The sequence below is a fragment of the Hyperoodon ampullatus genome, assembly GCF_949752795.1.
Source record: "Hyperoodon ampullatus genome assembly, chromosome: 2".
Lineage (NCBI taxonomy): Eukaryota > Metazoa > Chordata > Mammalia > Artiodactyla > Ziphiidae > Hyperoodon > Hyperoodon ampullatus.
Window position 1 is genome coordinate 44,338,757 of NC_136915.1, and position 17,255 is coordinate 44,356,011.

Consider the following 17,255-nt stretch of genomic DNA (forward strand, 5'->3'; position numbering starts at 1 on the left):
TGAGTAATATTCCATTGTATATACATACCACATCTTCTTTATCCATTCATCTGCAGATGGACATTTAGGTTGCTTCCATGTCTTGGCTATTGTAAATAGTGCTGCTATGAACACTGGGGTGCATGTATCTTTTCAAATTAGTTTTTGTCTTTTCCGGATATATGCCCAGGAGTGGGATTGCTGGATCATATGGTAACTCTATTTTTAGTTTGTTGAGGAACTGCCATAATGTTTTCCATAGTTGGTGGGAATTTATATTCCCACCAACAGTGTAAGAGGGTTCCCTTTTCTCCATACCTTCTCCAACATTTATTATTTGTTGACTTTTTAATGATGGCTATTTTGACCACTGTGAGGTGGTATTTCATTGTAGTTTTGACTTTCATTTTCCTAGTGACTAAGTTATTGAGCATATTTTCATGTGCTTATTGGCCACCTGAATATCTTCTTTGGAGAAATGTCTATTCAAATCGTTTGCCCATTTTAAAATTGGGTTATTTGTTTTCTTATTGTTGAGACTAAAAGTTTTATATATATTCTGGATACTAGCACCTTAGCAAATAGATGATTTGTAAGTATTTTCTTCCATTCTGTGAGTTGTCTTTTCACTTTCTTCATAGGACCCTCTAAAGCAAAAAAGTGTTTAATTTCAGTGGAGGCCAGTTTTTCCTTTGTTGCTTCTGCTTTTGATGTCATATCTGAAAAACTATTGCCAAGTCCAAGGTCACAAAGATTTATGCCTATGTTCTCTTTAGAATTTTATAGTTTTTGCTCTTACACTTAAGCATATGTCTCAATTTGTTAATATTTGTATATGGTATGAAAAAGGATCCAACATCATTCTTTTGCATGTGGATATCCAGTTGTCGCAGTAGCATTTTTTGAAGAACTGTTCTTTCCCATTGAATTGCCTTGGCACCCTTGCAACTGACAATAAATGTAATGGTTTATTTCTGGAGCCTCAATTCTATTCCACTGAAGTATATGTCTATTCTTATGCCAGTACCATGTTGCCTTGATTACTATAGATTTGAGTAAGTTTTGAAACTGGGAATATGAGTCCTTTAACTTTGTTCTTTTTCAAGATAATTTTGGCTATTCTTGGTCTCTTCCTTTCTACATGAATTTTAGAATCAGCTCATCAATTTCTTCAAAAAAGACAGCTGAAATTTTGATAAGGATTAAGTTGAATCTGTAGACCAATTTGGGATGTATTGTCATCTTAACAATATTAAGCCTTGTAATCTATGAACATGGGATGGCTTTCCATTAATTTAATTTGTTCTTTCAAAAAAAATTTTGTGGCTTTCCACAAACAACTCTTGCACCTCTTTTGTTAAATTTATTCCTAAGTATTTTATTCTTTTTAATGTTATTGTACAAGGAATTTTCTATTTCATTTTTGTATTTTTCATTGCTAGTGTATAAAAATACAACTGATTTTTGTACAATGATCTTGATCCTGCAACCTTGTTGAACTTGATATTAGCTCTAATAGTTCATTTGTGGACTCTGTAGGATTATCCATATACAATGAGTTCCTATTATTTGTGGTAGTTATGTTTTCTAAAGTTGTCATGACTGCTGAATTAGCGAGTATTGAATGACTGTCCTAGGGGTAATACACATACACAGATTATGATCTTAAATCCTAAAGGTATCTCATTCTAGTTGATTCTCTTTTCTTTATTTCACAAAAGAGAGAATGAGGTTCAGAAGTGTTAAGGAAACTGCCTGAGGCCACTTCCCCAGTGGGTACCAGAGTTGGGACTCAAACTCCATAGAACTGGCTCCAGAGCCAGAGTTTCTCTTACTATATTGTACTGTCCCTTATCCTCTGGTCACTTCTGTATGAAAGCTGAAACAAAAAGGTAGAGTGTTGCCTTTTTCAACCTCAGCTGAGAAGGTGTGTGTCAGGCAACTCAAATTTTTCACAACAATTTTCAAATTTTTTCCCAAATTTTTCACATGTCCTTGAATGACTACAAAAGCACTGCAAGCATTCATTTTGGAGTTACAAATAAATTTTAGTGAGTAGGTGAATTCTCCACAAATAATGAGAATCATCTGTACAAGATTATGCCATCTGCAAATAGAGATAGTTTTACTTCTTTTCGAATCTGCATGATTTTATTTCATTTTCATGTCTAACTGCTCTAGCTAAAACCTCCACTACAATGTTGAATAGAGGTGGACAGGGCTGATATCTTGATCCTAATCTTTGCGGAAATGCTTTCAACCTTTCACCATTAAGTATGATGTTAGTTGTGGGTTATTCAGATACCCTTTATCAGGTTGAGGAAGTTCCCTTTTATTCCTAGTTTATCAAGTGTTTTATCATGATAGGGTGCTGGATTCTGTTAAATGCCTTTTCTGTTTATACTGAGATGATTTTTGGAATGTGTTTTTGTCCTTTCTTCTATTAATATGGCATATTATGTTGATTAGTTTTTGTATGGTGAACTAACCTCACAATCCTGGGATAACTCCCACCTGGATTGTGCATAATCCTTTTTATATGTTGCTGGATTCAGTTTTGTGGTTTTGTTGAGGATTTCTGCATCTCTATTCATAACAGATACTAGTTTGTAGTTTTCTTGTGCAATGATTGTCTAGTTTTGATATCAGAGTAATACCAGCTTCATAGAATGATTTAGGAAGTGTCCCTCCTCTTCTATATTTTGGAAGAGTTTATGAAGCATTAGTGTTAATTCTTTAAATGTTTGGTAGAATTCACCAGTGAAGTCACCTGGGTCTACAGTTTTCATTTGGTAAATTCTTGATTACTCATCCAGTCTCTCATTACAGGTCTATTCAGATTTTCTGTCTTCTTAAGTCAGTTTCAATAGGTTTGTGTCTTTCTAGAAATTTGTCCATTTCGTCTGTTATCTATTTGTTGGCATAAAATAGTTCACAATATTCTATTATACTCTTTTTTATTTTGGTTAAGATCATACTAATGTTCACTCTTTCATTCCTCATTTTAATAATCTGAGCCTTCCTTTTTCTTGGTTAGTCTAGCCGAAAGTTTGTCAATTTTGTTCATCTTTTCAAATAACCAACTCTTGGTTTTATCTTCTATTGTTTTTCTATTCCCTATTTATTTCCACTCTAATTTTTATTATGTCCTTCCTTCTGCTTAGTTGGGTTTAGATTGCTCTTCTTTGCCTTGTTAATTAAGATGGAAGTTTAGGGTCACTTGAGACCTTTTTTAATGGAGGTGTTTACAGTTATAAATTTCCCTCTGAGCACTGGTTTTGATGCATCCCATAATTTTTGTATGTTGTTTTCATTTTCATTAGTCTCTATTTTTTAAATTTCCCTTGTGATTTCTTTTTTGATCCATTGATTATTTAGGGTAAGGTTGTTTAATTTCTACAGATTTGTCAAATTTCCCAAATTTCCTTCTGTTACTGATTTCTGATTTCATTACATTATAGCCAGAGAACATACTCTGTATAATTTCATCCTTTCAAATTTATTGGGAATAAATTTATTTTATGACCTAATATATATCTATGCTGGAGAAAAATACATGCTGCACTTGAGAAGAATGTGTATTTTGCTGATTTGGGGTGAAGTGTTTTGTAGATGTCTAGTTAGTTTATACTCTTGTTCATGTCTTCTGTTTCTTGTTGATCTACCTAGTTGTTCTATCCTTTATTGAAAGTGGGATATTTACATTTGCAACTATTATTATTTAATTGTGTATTTTTCCCCTCAATTCTGTCAGTTTTTGCTTTATGTATTTTGAGGTTCCTTTGAAAGATGAACTTATGTTTATAACTGTTATACTTTCTTGATGAACTGACCCTTTTATCATTACAAAATTCCCTTGTCTCTAGTAAAGTTTCATCTTAAAGTCTTATTTTGTCAGATATTTTGTTCAATCACTCCAGCTCCCTTTTAATTACTATTTGTATGTGTATCTTTTTTCATCTTCTTATTGCCAACCTATTGGTGTATTTTAATCTAAAGTGTGTCTCTTACAGACAGCATTTATAGCTGACACGTTTCTTTACCCAGTCTGCCAATATCTTGTCTTTTAATTGAAATGCTTGATCTGTTTACACTTAATTTCTGATAAGACAGGATTTATATCTTCCTTTGCTGTTTACTGTAAGTCTTATGTCTTTTTTTTCCCTCTATTCCTCCATTGCTGACTTCTTTTTGTTAAAATAGATATTTTCTAGAGTACCATTTAAATTCCCTTGCCATTTTTTTTACTATATTTTTTGAGTTATTTTCTTAACTAACATCTTAACTTACAACAATCCATTTTGAATTAATACCAACTTAACTTCAGTAGTATACAAAAACTTCACTCCCATATACCTGTTCTCTCTCCTTTCCTTTGTGTTATTATTGCCATACAAATGATGTCTTTATATATTACATGCCTATCAACACAGATTTATAATTTTTGCTTTATACAGTTAGTTATCTTTTAAATCAGATAGGGAAAAAATTACAAACAAAAAGTATATTTATATTTTCTTTTATATTTACCTATATAGTTACCTTTACCAGTATGCTTTATTTCTTCATGTGGATTTGAGTGTCCTTTCATTTCAGTCTGAAGGACTCCATTCATCTAATATGTCATATAGAGATCTGCTAATGACAAACTTAAAACTTGGTTTTTAATTCACCTGAGATTGTCTTAATTTCTCCACTTAGAAGGATATTTTTGCTGGATATAAAGTACTTGGTTTGTAGTCTTTTTCTTTCAGCACTTTGAATGTGTCATACCATTGCCTTCTTGCCTCCATGATTTCTGATGAGAAAGCACCTATTTACCTTATTGAGATTAACTTTTATGAAAAAAGCTGCTCTTCTCTTGCTACTTTCAATATTCTTTTTACATTTGGCTTCTGACAGCTTGATTATAATGTGTCTTATTGTGAATGTCGTTGTTGTGAACACCACTGTGTTTATCCTTCTGGAAATCCTTGAGTTGCTTCAATGTGTAGATTTTGGTCTTTTACCAAATTTGGAAAGAGTTTGGCTATCATACCTTCAAGAATACTTTCTACCCTTTTCTCATTTCCTTTTGGAACTCCTATGATACACATGTTAGTATGCTTGATGGTGTCCCACAGATCTCTGAGGCTCTGTTTATTTTTCTTCATTCCTTTTCTTTATTTCTGTTCCTCAGACTGGACAATCCCAACTAACCTTTCTTCAAGTTTGTTTACTCTTTCCTCAGCTAACTCAAATCTAACTCAAATCTTCTGTTGAGCCCTTCTAGTTAATTTTTCATTTGAGTTGTACTTCTCAACTCCAGAATTTCTATTTGGTTCTATTTAATAATCTGTATCTCTTTATTGATGTTCTCTACTTAGTAAGACATCATTCTCATATTTTCCTTTAGTTCTTAGACATAGTTTTCTTTAGCTCTTTGAACATAATTAAAATAGGTGATTTAGGATAAAGAAGATGTGGCACACATATACAATGGAATATTACTCAGCCATAAAGAGAAACGAAATTGAGTTATTTGTAGTGAGGTGGATGGATCTAGAGTCTGTCATACAGGGTGAAGTCAGAAAGAGAAAAACAAATACCATATGCTAACACATATATGGAATCTAAAAAAAAAAAAAAATGGTTCTGAAGAACCTAGGGGCAGGACAGGAATAAAGACGCAGATCTAGAGAATGGACTTGAGGACACAGGGAGGGGGAAGGGTAAAGTGGGGACGACGTGAGAGAGTGGCATGGACTTATATATACTACCAAATGTAAAATAGCTAGTGGGAAGCAGCCACATAGCACAGGGAGATCAGATTAGTGCTTTGTGACCACCTAGAGAGGTGGGATAGGGAGGGTGGGAGGGAGATGCAAGAGGGAGGAGATATGGGGATATATGTATATGTATACCTGATTCACTTTGTTATAAAGCAGAAACTAACACACCATTGTAAAGCAATTATACTCCAATAAAGATGTTAAAAAAAAAAAAAGGTGATTTAAAGTTTTTGCCGAGTAACTCCAGAATCTGGGCTTTCTTAGGGACAGTTTCTATTGTCTACTGTTTTTCTGGTGTTCAGCCATACTTTCTGCATCCCTCATAACTTTCTGTTGAAAACAACATTTTAAATAATATAATGTGGCAACTCTGTAAATCAAGATTCTCCTCCCTCCTCAGGGTTTTTTGTTGTTATTGCTGTTTGCTGTTCTTACTGTTTATATATTTAGTACCTTTCTTAAACTAATTCTGTAAAGTCCATATTCTTTGGCAAGTACAACCACTGCTTGGTTAGCTTAGTGATAATCTTTGGTTGTTGAGAGATTTCATTAAATGCCTTGCCAAGGGGTTCTCTGTGCATATTGGGGGATGCTTTCACCATTCAGTCAGGCAGTTTACAACTCTGCCTTAGCCATCACATCCTGCTTGCCCAGAGACTCAAGGTCAACCATGGTGACAACTTAAGGCATTCTTAGGTCTTTCTTGAGCATGCACACAGCCCTGGACATGACACAGCTATATGCATATACGTGACCTTCAAAATTTCCAGGAATATACTGGAGCTTTGCAAAGCCCCTTAGGATATCTCATTTTCCAGTTTTTCCTTTTAAGCTTTTTGAATAGCCTATTTGTTTGCCCCAACTGTTATCCACTGCCTCAGGTAGTCACAAAGGTAAACAACTTCCATCCAAATGTTTTTGACAAATGCCTCCAGAGAAAGATTTTTGCAAATGGGTGAGCTCCCAGTCAGGCCAAATACATAAAAATCCGTGAATGGTGGTTCCCAGGAAATTACCAGACAGGTCAAATAATGAAGATTCTCCAGAATTATGTTTTTAGAGAGCTCTAAATCCATCCAGCCCCCTCCAGTGGCTGCTAGACTGATGTTTTTTACTGAGATTGTGGGACCTCTTTGTTTTCGAGACTACTGTAGAGCTGGGTAGAGGGCAATGGAAATAGGGCAAGTTAAAATGCCACAAAACTCACTGTTCTTAGTAAGATTTAGTCACTCACTTGAATAAACACTCTTTGGATTGTTGCAAGCTTTTGGTTATTTCCAGAGTTCTGAAAAAGTTGATTTTGACAATTTTTGGCAATGCTCTCATTGCTTTTATAGAGGAGGGGCTTTTTGGAGGTCCTATTTCAACATTCTTCTGAGGTCAGTCTGCTTTTTATTTTATTTATTTTCATCATTTCTTTCTTCTTTCTTTGGGCATACTTTGCTGGTCTTACTCAGACTTCCTGAGATTGATCAGCTCATTAATTTTAAGCCGTTCTTCTTTTCTAGCATATACATTTAAGATTATATATTTCCCTCTAAGTACTACTATAGCTGCATCCCACAACTTCTGTTCTATAATATTTTTATATTATATATTATATTCAGTATAAAATACTTTCTAATTTCTGATATGCTTTCCTCTTTTGCCCAGGTGTTTCTTAGAAATATATTTAATTTCCAAACATAAGGCAATGTTCTAGTCGGCTTTCTGCTTCTGATTTCTAGCTAAAATTTAACTGTACACTGTGTTCAGAAAACATAATATGGTTTCAATGCTTTGAAATTTGAGACTGAACTTGTGGCTTAAAATATGGTCAACTGAAAAAATTTTGTAGTTGGAAGGTGTTAATTAGATACATCTATGAAAAAAAGTGGTAATCCTTTTGTTATAATCTTCTACATCCTTATTGATTTTATGGTTGTTCTATCAATTACTGAGAAAGGGGTGTTAAATCTCCCACTGCAGTTGGTTACTTGTTCATTGGTCTTTATATCTGATTTACTGTGAGGCTATGTTAGTAGATGTGTTCAAACTGGAAATAATTATGTCTTCCTAGTTAAGTTTTATCAATATGAAGTGAGCCTTTTGAACAACAGTAATTTTTTTTCCAAGCCTTACATCTAAGTCTTGAAAACTATTTGATTGGGTTTTTAAAAATCCAGTCTGACAATGTTTAATTGGAAATTAATCCACTTACATTTAATGAGAATTACTGTTATATATGGATCAACATCTACCTCCATCCTACTTTGTACTGCTTCTCCCACTTGTTCTGTCTCTCCTACTACTTTTTTTCTTTGAATTTATTATTAAAAAGAATTATTCCAAATGTTTTCCCTGTACTGGTTGGAATTTTTATACTCAAATTGTGTTCTTTTAGAAGTTACCCTTGAAAATATTACATGCATCCTTTTAACTTATCAATGTCTAATGTTAATCAATACCTTATAAAAATACCTTTTTCTCCATCATCATTATTCCTGATTGATATGTTATTGTTTTAATTCTGTATACTTTTTAAGTTTTGTAATTACTGTTAAGTAATCAATGTTCATTTATATTTATTCACATAAAATGACTTTCATTGTTCTTCTATCTTTTTTGCATCTCTGATCTGCATTTTCCTTTGCCTGAAATAAATTCTTTAAATTTCCTTTGGTAAGTTGGCTGGTGGCACACACTCTCAATTGTGTGTCTAAAGGTCTATTTTACAATCATTCTTACAAGGTATTTTTTGCTTGGTGTAGAATTTGTGGTTGGCAGTTATTTTCTTTCAGACTATTACAGATATCCCACTATCTTTTAGCTTCCACTACTGCTGTTGAAAAGTCATCCATCAGACTAACTAATATGACTTTGAAGGAGTTCTGCCCTTCCATCTTGCAAAGATTTTCTATATTTGGTTTTCTGTAGTCACTATATCTTTCTATATGTGGATGTCTTTTAATATACACTTTTGGAATTAGTTAAACTTCTTTAACGTCTGATTTGATGTTCTGGAAATTTTCTAGTGATCAAACCTTCAAGTATTTTGTCTACTCTATCTTCCTCTCCTCTCCTTCTAGGACTCCAGGTAAATACGTATTTGACATTTTCACTCTATCCACTATGCCCCTTTTCCTTTTTTCCTGTACCTTTCATCTTTTTTCTCTTCATGCCGTATTAGGGACTTCTTTTGATCTATCTTCCAATTCACAAATTCTATCTTCATCTATAGCTACTCTTTTCTTAAACTTGTCCATTGGGTTTCAATTTCAATTATCATGTCTCAGTTCAAAATGCTCTTTCTTTTTTTTTATATTTCAAATCCCATAGGTCACATTTTATAGTTTCCTATGCCTTGCAACTGTATTCAAACTTGTCCCTTATTTCTTTAAAATTGAATCGTTTTTGTAATTGTACATTCCAATCTCTAAGATTTCTAAGGCATTAAAAGTCTTTTTCTGGGCTTCCCTGGTGGCGCAGTGGTTGAGAGTCCGCCTGCCGATGCAGGGGATACGGGTTCGTGCCCCGGTCTGGGAAGATCCCACATGCCGCGGAGAGGCTGGGCCCGTGAGCCATGGCCGCTGGGCCTGTGCGTCCGGAGCCTGTGCTCTGCAATGGGGGAGGCCACAACAGTGAGAGGCCCGCATACAGCAAAAAAAAAAAAAAAAAAAAAAAAAAAAGTCTTTTTCTGTTTTCTGTTCTCATTCATGTTGTCTTGTCGTGTGCCTGCTTATGTGTGACTGAATGCTGGTCACTCTACTTGAAAAACTGTTTATAGGAGTAAGGTAAAGCATAAAATAAAGGTATTTTCCTTTTGAGAGGATTTGTGTTTGCTTCTTTTGGGCATGAGAGAACACTACCAGTTCTGGACCATGTTAAATCACAATCAAGGCTTAAGGTTTGCTAGACAATTCAGGCATTTTGAAAGCAGGCTGTAATTCCTCAGGATGGCTAATCCATTTCTTCAACCTGAGGGTGATGCCTCTGGAGTCCCAGTTTATCATGAGAAGGGCATCCTGTTAGACATCCCACCATATGAACATCCTGGGCTTTGATAATTCTTGCTCTTGCCCTGAAATACTGATAAACCAAAGTTCAAATTTACTGAAATTAGCAAATGCCACCAGGGCAAAAGCAGCTTCCATTCTCATTTACTTACTAGAGTAAAAATTCAGTCACCTCCTCAACTTTTTATTTAAATGATTCAAGATACTGATAAACAATGTGACCTGTGAGGGAACTGGATTTTACTGACTTATTAAAAAATACTGGCACTTAATCCACGCTATACAAAAGTCCTTTGAAAATGATCCAAAGACTTTTTATTCCTTACTAACTGTAGAAGTGTAATATTTTCATATTTATTATAGTATATGCAATGCTTAATGCTCTACCACTATCTACCATTTATGGCATGAATTCATGGTCTGATATTCTTATTTATTTCTCCTATTAAGCAGTAGCATTCTTCTTATTAATTCTGATAGGTTCTTTTTCTTTTACGTAGAAATAATCTATAATAAATGTGCAAATATCTTTTGATTTCCTGAAGTAGTCCTTAAATTTCAAATACATAGAATTTCTTAAGAAGAAATGAAACAAGTTCTTTAACTACACTTTATACCAAGTTTCGTCATCTCTGAGGTGGTCAGAATTTATTCAATATATCCCTAGCCTATTCTTTTTTCCAATGAAGTGTATTTTTTCCTTCTTTATATTTGGATATAACCAAATATAAAGTCATGAGAATTCAACTTGTCTACTGCTTAAGCTTTCTTCACACATAAAGACCTGTTTTGATGTTGTGAAACTGGGAAGCTGAAAACTTTGAAACAAGAGCAAACATGCAGTCATCCTAAAAGTATTCCTAATTTTCTCGTGGCTTTTTTTTTCTTTTTGGCTGTGTGGCATGTGGGATCTTAGTTCCCCAACCAGGGATTGAACCTGCACTGCCTGAAGTGGAAGCGTGGAGTCTTAACCACTGGACAGCCAGGGAAGTCCCAGAGTATTCCTAATTTTCTAAGTGTATAGAAAAGATAAATTTGGGCATCATTTGCATTGCCTTTGTTAATTTCTTCTGTCTCTATTCTTCCGTTTGTTATTTGGGAATTAAATGTTTAATTAGAGAAACACTGAGATCAAATATATGTGCTATGAGCATGTCCTTAAGTATATAATTAAAAAAGAGCTAAAAACCAGTTCACTGAATGCAAGTAGACAGCCATATTTTAAATTAATGAAGAAAAACCACTAAGTTGTATCCTATTATAAATATTGTCATCAAACTAACTGTATCAATTTTAATGGAATTTTGGCATTGTTTTAGGAAAAAAAGTTGTTAATTTGGGGGTTCAAGAACACATAAAGGGGTTTCCCTGGTGGCACAGTGGTTGAGAGTCCGCCTGCTGATGCAGGGGACACGGCTTCGTGCCCCGATCCGGGATGATCCCACGTGCCGCGGAGAGGCTGGGCCCGTGAGCCATGGCTGCTGAGCCTGCGCGTCCGGAGCCTGTGCTCCACAACGGGAGAGGCCACAACAGTGAGAGGCCCGCGTACCACAAAAAAAAAAAAAAAAAAAAAAGAACACATAAAATATTTATTTCATTGAAAATAATGGCATATGCTTTCAACTTATAGGAATTTACCTAAAAGTTTTCTCAGGGTCAAATTAATCTCTTAATGGATGAGACAATTTCTTTAAGAAAACTGGACCTCTGTCATGTTTTGAGATTTTTTTTTGCCATTTCTGTTTTGATTTTATGGTATTTTTTTCTATTAAAGAAAAACTGTGTTAATTCATTCAAGAAATATCAAGTATCTGCCAAATTCTTGATGCTGGAGATATATCAACAAAAAATAGTCCAAAATTTCTACCCTCAGGGCTTACATTATACTGGTCAAACTTGAGATTTCTTTTTTTTATATTTCAATCTTACATTTATCTAGATTTTGGTATAAAGTGACTCCTTTTTTTCCAGCATAGGCTTTGGTTTACAACCTTGTGATAGCAAAGCTCTACTAATGCCCTGATATAAACTTTCTAGAAGACAATTTTGCAGTGAGTATCAAAAGTTCTTTTAAAAAAGCTTTAGGGCTTCCCTGGTGGCGCAGTGGTTGAGAGTCCGCCTGCCGATGCAGGGGACACAGGTTCGTGCCCCGGTCTGGGAAGATCCCACATGCCGCGGAGTGGCTGGGCCCGTGAGCCATGGCCGCTGAGCCTGCGCATCCAGAGCCTGTGCTCCACAACGGGAGAGGCCACAACAGTCAGAGGCCCGCGTACCGTAAAAAAAAAAAAAAAAGCTTTAAAAATATTCACGAAAATAGACTGAGAAATTTCACTCCTTAGAACTTAAAAGAAATAATTAAGGATGTACACAAAGATTAGGATATTCATCATAGCATTACAATACTAGAAAACTGGAAACAATTCAACGTCCAATAATATGTGACTGGCTGAACAAATTATGGTACTTCTATATAATATGAATCATACACAATCACTTAAAATCATGCTTTATAAATTATAAAATTATATGTAAAAGTGATATACCTTATTTAAAAATATGAAAAGATATGAACAAGCTGATCCCATATACATTACGAGTATAGGTAGCTATAATCCAAAATATCAATCACGGTTAACTCTAGATTATGAAATTGGGAGCAATCTTATCTCTTTTTGCTTCTCTGTTTTTCCATATTTTCTACTAAATTAGAAAATAACAATTGCAATAATGAGTCAATAGAGACTATGTTATGTACAAAACTCAAAAGGTGTTTAAAGGGCTTCAGTTTAATCTTTAAAACAAAGACTAAGGATTACAAAACAAGAGCCAAGGCTTATTTATAATTTGCTCTTTTCTCCAGATAAAGTATTGTGACAATTCTACAGAATTAGAACACTGCTCGAAAAGAAATACCATAGAACAATGCCCAATATTTCCAATTGTAAGGTGGCATTAGATAATCAAAATAAAAATACATTTTGAGTTAATTACCTATCCAGGGCTTCTTTGAAGTACTTCCTCTGGACATCAAACTGAAAGACTGTACGTTCACAATCAGTTGAAGCATTATCACTACCCCCATGTTTCTTCAGGAAGGCGTCAAACCCATTCTCATCTGGATATTTCAAACTACCCATGAATACCACTAAGTGGAAAGAACACAAAGTCACAGAACACAAAGATACAGACAATGTTTTTATTAACAAGGATGAAATTTCTCATGTGCAGGAAAAAAAAAAAAAGAAGAAGAAAATATGCCAACACATGAACAATGGTTACGTCTGGATAATACTTTCTTCATTACACTTCTGTTTTTGTAATTTTCTAAAATGTTCATATATTACTTTTATTCTCAAAGCCTAAACATTTTATTTTTAATGAAAGAAATATATAATTTGTGAAAAGGTTAAAATGTAAACACAGACATATAAGCAGATTAATTTCTACTATAAAATCTCATGAGAACTTTACCCTCAAGTATTGAATAGCTTATAAAACCAGAACACAAAAAAAATGAGTAATTCAAGTATCATAACTGTATAGCATTCACAAAGGTTTTACTTGGGTACATTCATAATTAAACTGAAGATTTTCTGTTTTATTTTGATATTAATCATGCCTTTTTATTTTCTGTATTTCTGATGCTTTGACATCTTGAGGCCTTGCAGCCCTGGAAGAGACTGCCCCTCACAAGGCTATAGCCTAAATTCTTAGAGGTTAGAAATTTTCTCCTGATTTGTTGGGCTTCCTGTACCTGAATAATAAAACCTACATTTTAAAGTAGTTTTCTAAGTGGTTTCACTCTAATCCTCAAAATAAGTGCACTCAAGGAGATTAAAATTAAATCTTCCCCTATAATATCCACTAACATTTTTTCTTAGTTTTTCTCTTATTAAATTATAATTCTACCAAACCAGTTACTTATCTTTGAAATCATTACATACAAATTTAGAGGGAAAAACACACCCGGGAATGATATTTTACAAAGATCTTACTGTGCTCCAAAAAGTGTGCCAGCCCCGGCAGGTCATCCGGATCAGCAAAACTCCCAACTCCAACACAAAGAGCCGCTGCAGACTGGAGTAAGTAGAACACATACAAATAAACAGTGAGTCAATCCTAAAGGAATAATATTATCATCTCATTTTAAAGATTCACTTGGAGATGGACTTTTTCCAACAGAAAGTAACAAAATTCTTTCCCTGAGAATCAGGAGGAGCAGCAAAGTGAAACTCACCAGAACTGTGTCAGTTTCACCCTGCTGCTCCTCCTCTTGCCATCCTGCCAAATGCTGAAGAGGTGCAGACCTAAGGAAAAAAGCAGAAACAGACAGAAAAAAGCGAAGGGGGACTGGCCAGCCCACCCAAGTATTATTTTGTGTCAGCATTTCAAAGTTCTGGACCAAGTTTGTTTCTGATTTATCAGATTTCAGAAATCTGCAGAAGTAATATACCTGAGTAGATTCTGTCTAAAGATCTCTAAGCAATTAAAGGCTCTCTGTGTTCAGTAACTCAGTTACTAGATGGAAATTTCTCAATATGTTACTCAGAAAATCTTGTTTTTATTAAAACAGGGCATAAAATAACAAGTCAGGAAAACATCTAACAAAGAAAATAAATAAATGGTTAAGAAAGAAAATCTTTAACTATTAAAAAACTACAGAACTAAACTTTAAAGAGGCTTTTTAGTTCTTCACTTCTTATTGAAGATATATAGAATACTTATTGGTTGATATTCTCCCAATACCTTGGGAAAATCAGTTTCCAACAAAATAGATGGTCAGGAGGCATACCAAATTCTGCATTTAAAATGATCAGGGCATACCATTGTATCATTATAAGTTAAAAGATACAAAAGGGGAGAGATAGTCAATTTGAATCCTTGAGGATAGAAAGTTGAATTATTAACTTTCCCAAATTTTACAAATGTCCATTTTAAAGGGCTAACAGATTTGATGACACAAGACTGTTTTGATAAATGGTTATCCTCTTAGAGGGTTTTTAAAAAATAGCATACACCTGGTATAAAGTTTAACCATGTGTCAGGGGAGAAAAAAAAAGTACATTTTTGGAAGAACCAAATAGTCTCACTTGATACCATAAATCCCATACTTAAGACTTAGACACATAAACTCAGTTACAACATGAGGGAATATCCACTTCTTCAAGGCAGTCTAACCTGTTCTGTGATGTTTAATAGAGGCCTAACCTGCTTTCAGCTCCAACTACCCCATAAAGTTTTCTTGTCTCGACCAGCAGGGTTGAAGACATTTTTGTATAAGTTGACTTAAACCACAGGCTATCAGTCAGCTTTGACAACAGCAAAAACAGGCTCTGTGATTGCTAGAAAAGAAATTCATACTTGAGAATTATCTACCCAAGAAATTCATACTTGAAAAATTCATACTTGAGAATTGACTTAAGGCCTAAACAAATCATAATTCAGCATATATCATACTTAAATTCCAATCTTGTTAATTTATTAAAGCTTTCAGATCAAGAACAATTTCCTTTTGAGAGGAAGAAAATAGAGGGGATAAAAATGATAACTCAAAAGAGTAGTTAACTTCCTAATTAGGTAAAAGTTTTCCAAAAACCTCACATTTTTTCTTCCCACTACCCTTATAAATTTGCATATTTATCTTGAACACATTTCACATTTTTCAAACAAAAAATCATAAAACCGCTGCAAACCCTATACTACTCTTAAGCCACCTCTTACCTAGACTATCTACGTTATTTCCCTTTTGTAGGCATTTATTCATTCAATGAATATAAATCATTTTCCCAGATCATGGGATCAAAGGAAAGCCTTTCACTCGTGTACCCGCTGCATCTGAATCTAAACAGTTCGATCTCTTCTTCAAATTGCATTAGGTTCCTCCATTCCTTTCTAATATCCAGAGAATTACCTATCAATATCTTATGAGGGAATATATCATACCAAGTTCTCAGAAAAGAAAGGCAGCATCTAAGCCATTTTTTAAATGATCTTTAGAATGTGACCTTGCTGCTTCTAGACGAGGTAACATTTGGAGTTTGATGCACTTAAGCAAGGTTAAAAGGGGTACCCAAAATACTGGATGCACATCTTCATTTGTCAAAGAGGTTCACACTTTCTGTATAAATCTAAGATATTTTATTATATCTTGACAATAAAATTGGTTGTCAAAACAATTCTTAATTTAATCCTAGAGTTTTGCTTATCAGTTGATAGAAGGTATAAAGAAGTCCAAAACACAGGAAAAGCTACAAATACACAGACAGACATACAGAAAGAAATTTACAGACAAGGAATATTCAGTTATGAAGTTATAACACAGTAAGTTTTGGAGCTAAAATGGACTTTAAAATTTATGTAACCTAATTCTCTTGTTTTAGAAATGAGAAAAAAATGAGAAAATGAAAAGGCCTAAGATCATTCAGAAAGATAGTGACAGATTCAGAATTAGAATTCAGGTTTCCTGACTGTCAATGTTCTTTCCATTTCTGACTTTTATCATTTCTTCCCTTCTATTATTCCTCTATTTGGAATTACTAGATCTATTTTAAATTAAAAGTGAATTTATTAATTCCCAATTTACTTACAAAGACCTTACTATAGACTATCAAGTAGCATATATATATATTTTTCCCCCCAGTGTTTTGGTTTTCATCCCTAAAGCTTTCCAAGCTAAAACCACTTGACCTATCTTGCTCTCCCAAAACAGGCATCACTCACAATCTGAATAGCAAGGGCAAATAGCTTCTTTAAACATGACTCAATCCCTCCAACACCTCAGTGAAAGAATTGCCACAATCTTCTTTAAAATAAATAATAATTTTTTCCAGAAAGAGTATCTATCAAAGAATTTATTTAGGCCATATCTACTACTTAAATCTCACATCTTCACACTTTGAGAGCTGACTTTATAGTATTATACATATGACCTTTAGATTTTAGTGTTAATAATCTGAACTTTAATTCATTCTTTGAGGCCTGTACCATGTTGAATGCATTATCAATATTCAAGATACTAGCTTTAACAAACATTTGCTGATCAATTCCACTATAATAGCTCCAGAATATTATCCTCCAATATAGGTACTTCCTACTGCAAAATGGAAGCATTCTTCAAAAAAAATCCAGAGAGGAAAATTATCTCTATCAAGCCCTATTTATCTATTCATCTATTGTTATTATATGTTTCACTAACTAAGCTCAACTCCCCATTTCTATTTCATTTCTTCCAATTTACTTATTATTTATTCAAACCTCTGGTGCTTCCTCATAAAAAGAGATAAATCACATTCAATTACAAAGACAGAAATGACTCATATGAGGACTCTTAGAACCCTAGGCCCAGGTGAGGACTCTACGCTAGCCTTGTTCTTTTCTTATGCTTCTTCCAGTCTCTCCAAGGATGATACTCTCTCTTATTCCTCTATCCCAGGCTAAGAATTATGTGGATCCTCACCTCCAGGCATTTGTTTTTAAAACATATAACGCAGTCAAATACTGGTAAGTGATT

The 17,255-nt window shown here is 34.1% G+C and overlaps 1 protein-coding gene across 3 annotated transcripts in view; it reads right to left on the minus strand.

Annotated features, from left to right (window-relative positions):
- NRDC (nardilysin convertase) overlaps window positions 1–17,255 on the minus strand; it is a gene marked incomplete at its 5' end in the record, with an annotated part of 93,254 nt that overhangs the window by 53,402 nt on the left and 22,597 nt on the right. For 2 of the 3 annotated variants that reach the window (XM_079696749.1, XM_079696748.1), the window contains 2 exons: window positions 12,737–12,890; window positions 13,741–13,822. In XM_079696749.1, the coding sequence (XP_079552875.1) occupies window positions 12,737–12,890; window positions 13,741–13,822 (236 nt within the window). Of the gene's footprint in view, window positions 1–12,736; window positions 12,891–13,740; window positions 13,823–13,982; window positions 14,053–14,953; window positions 15,088–17,255 lie in introns of all 3 variants that reach the window. The other variant, XM_079696747.1, reaches the window with a different exon arrangement.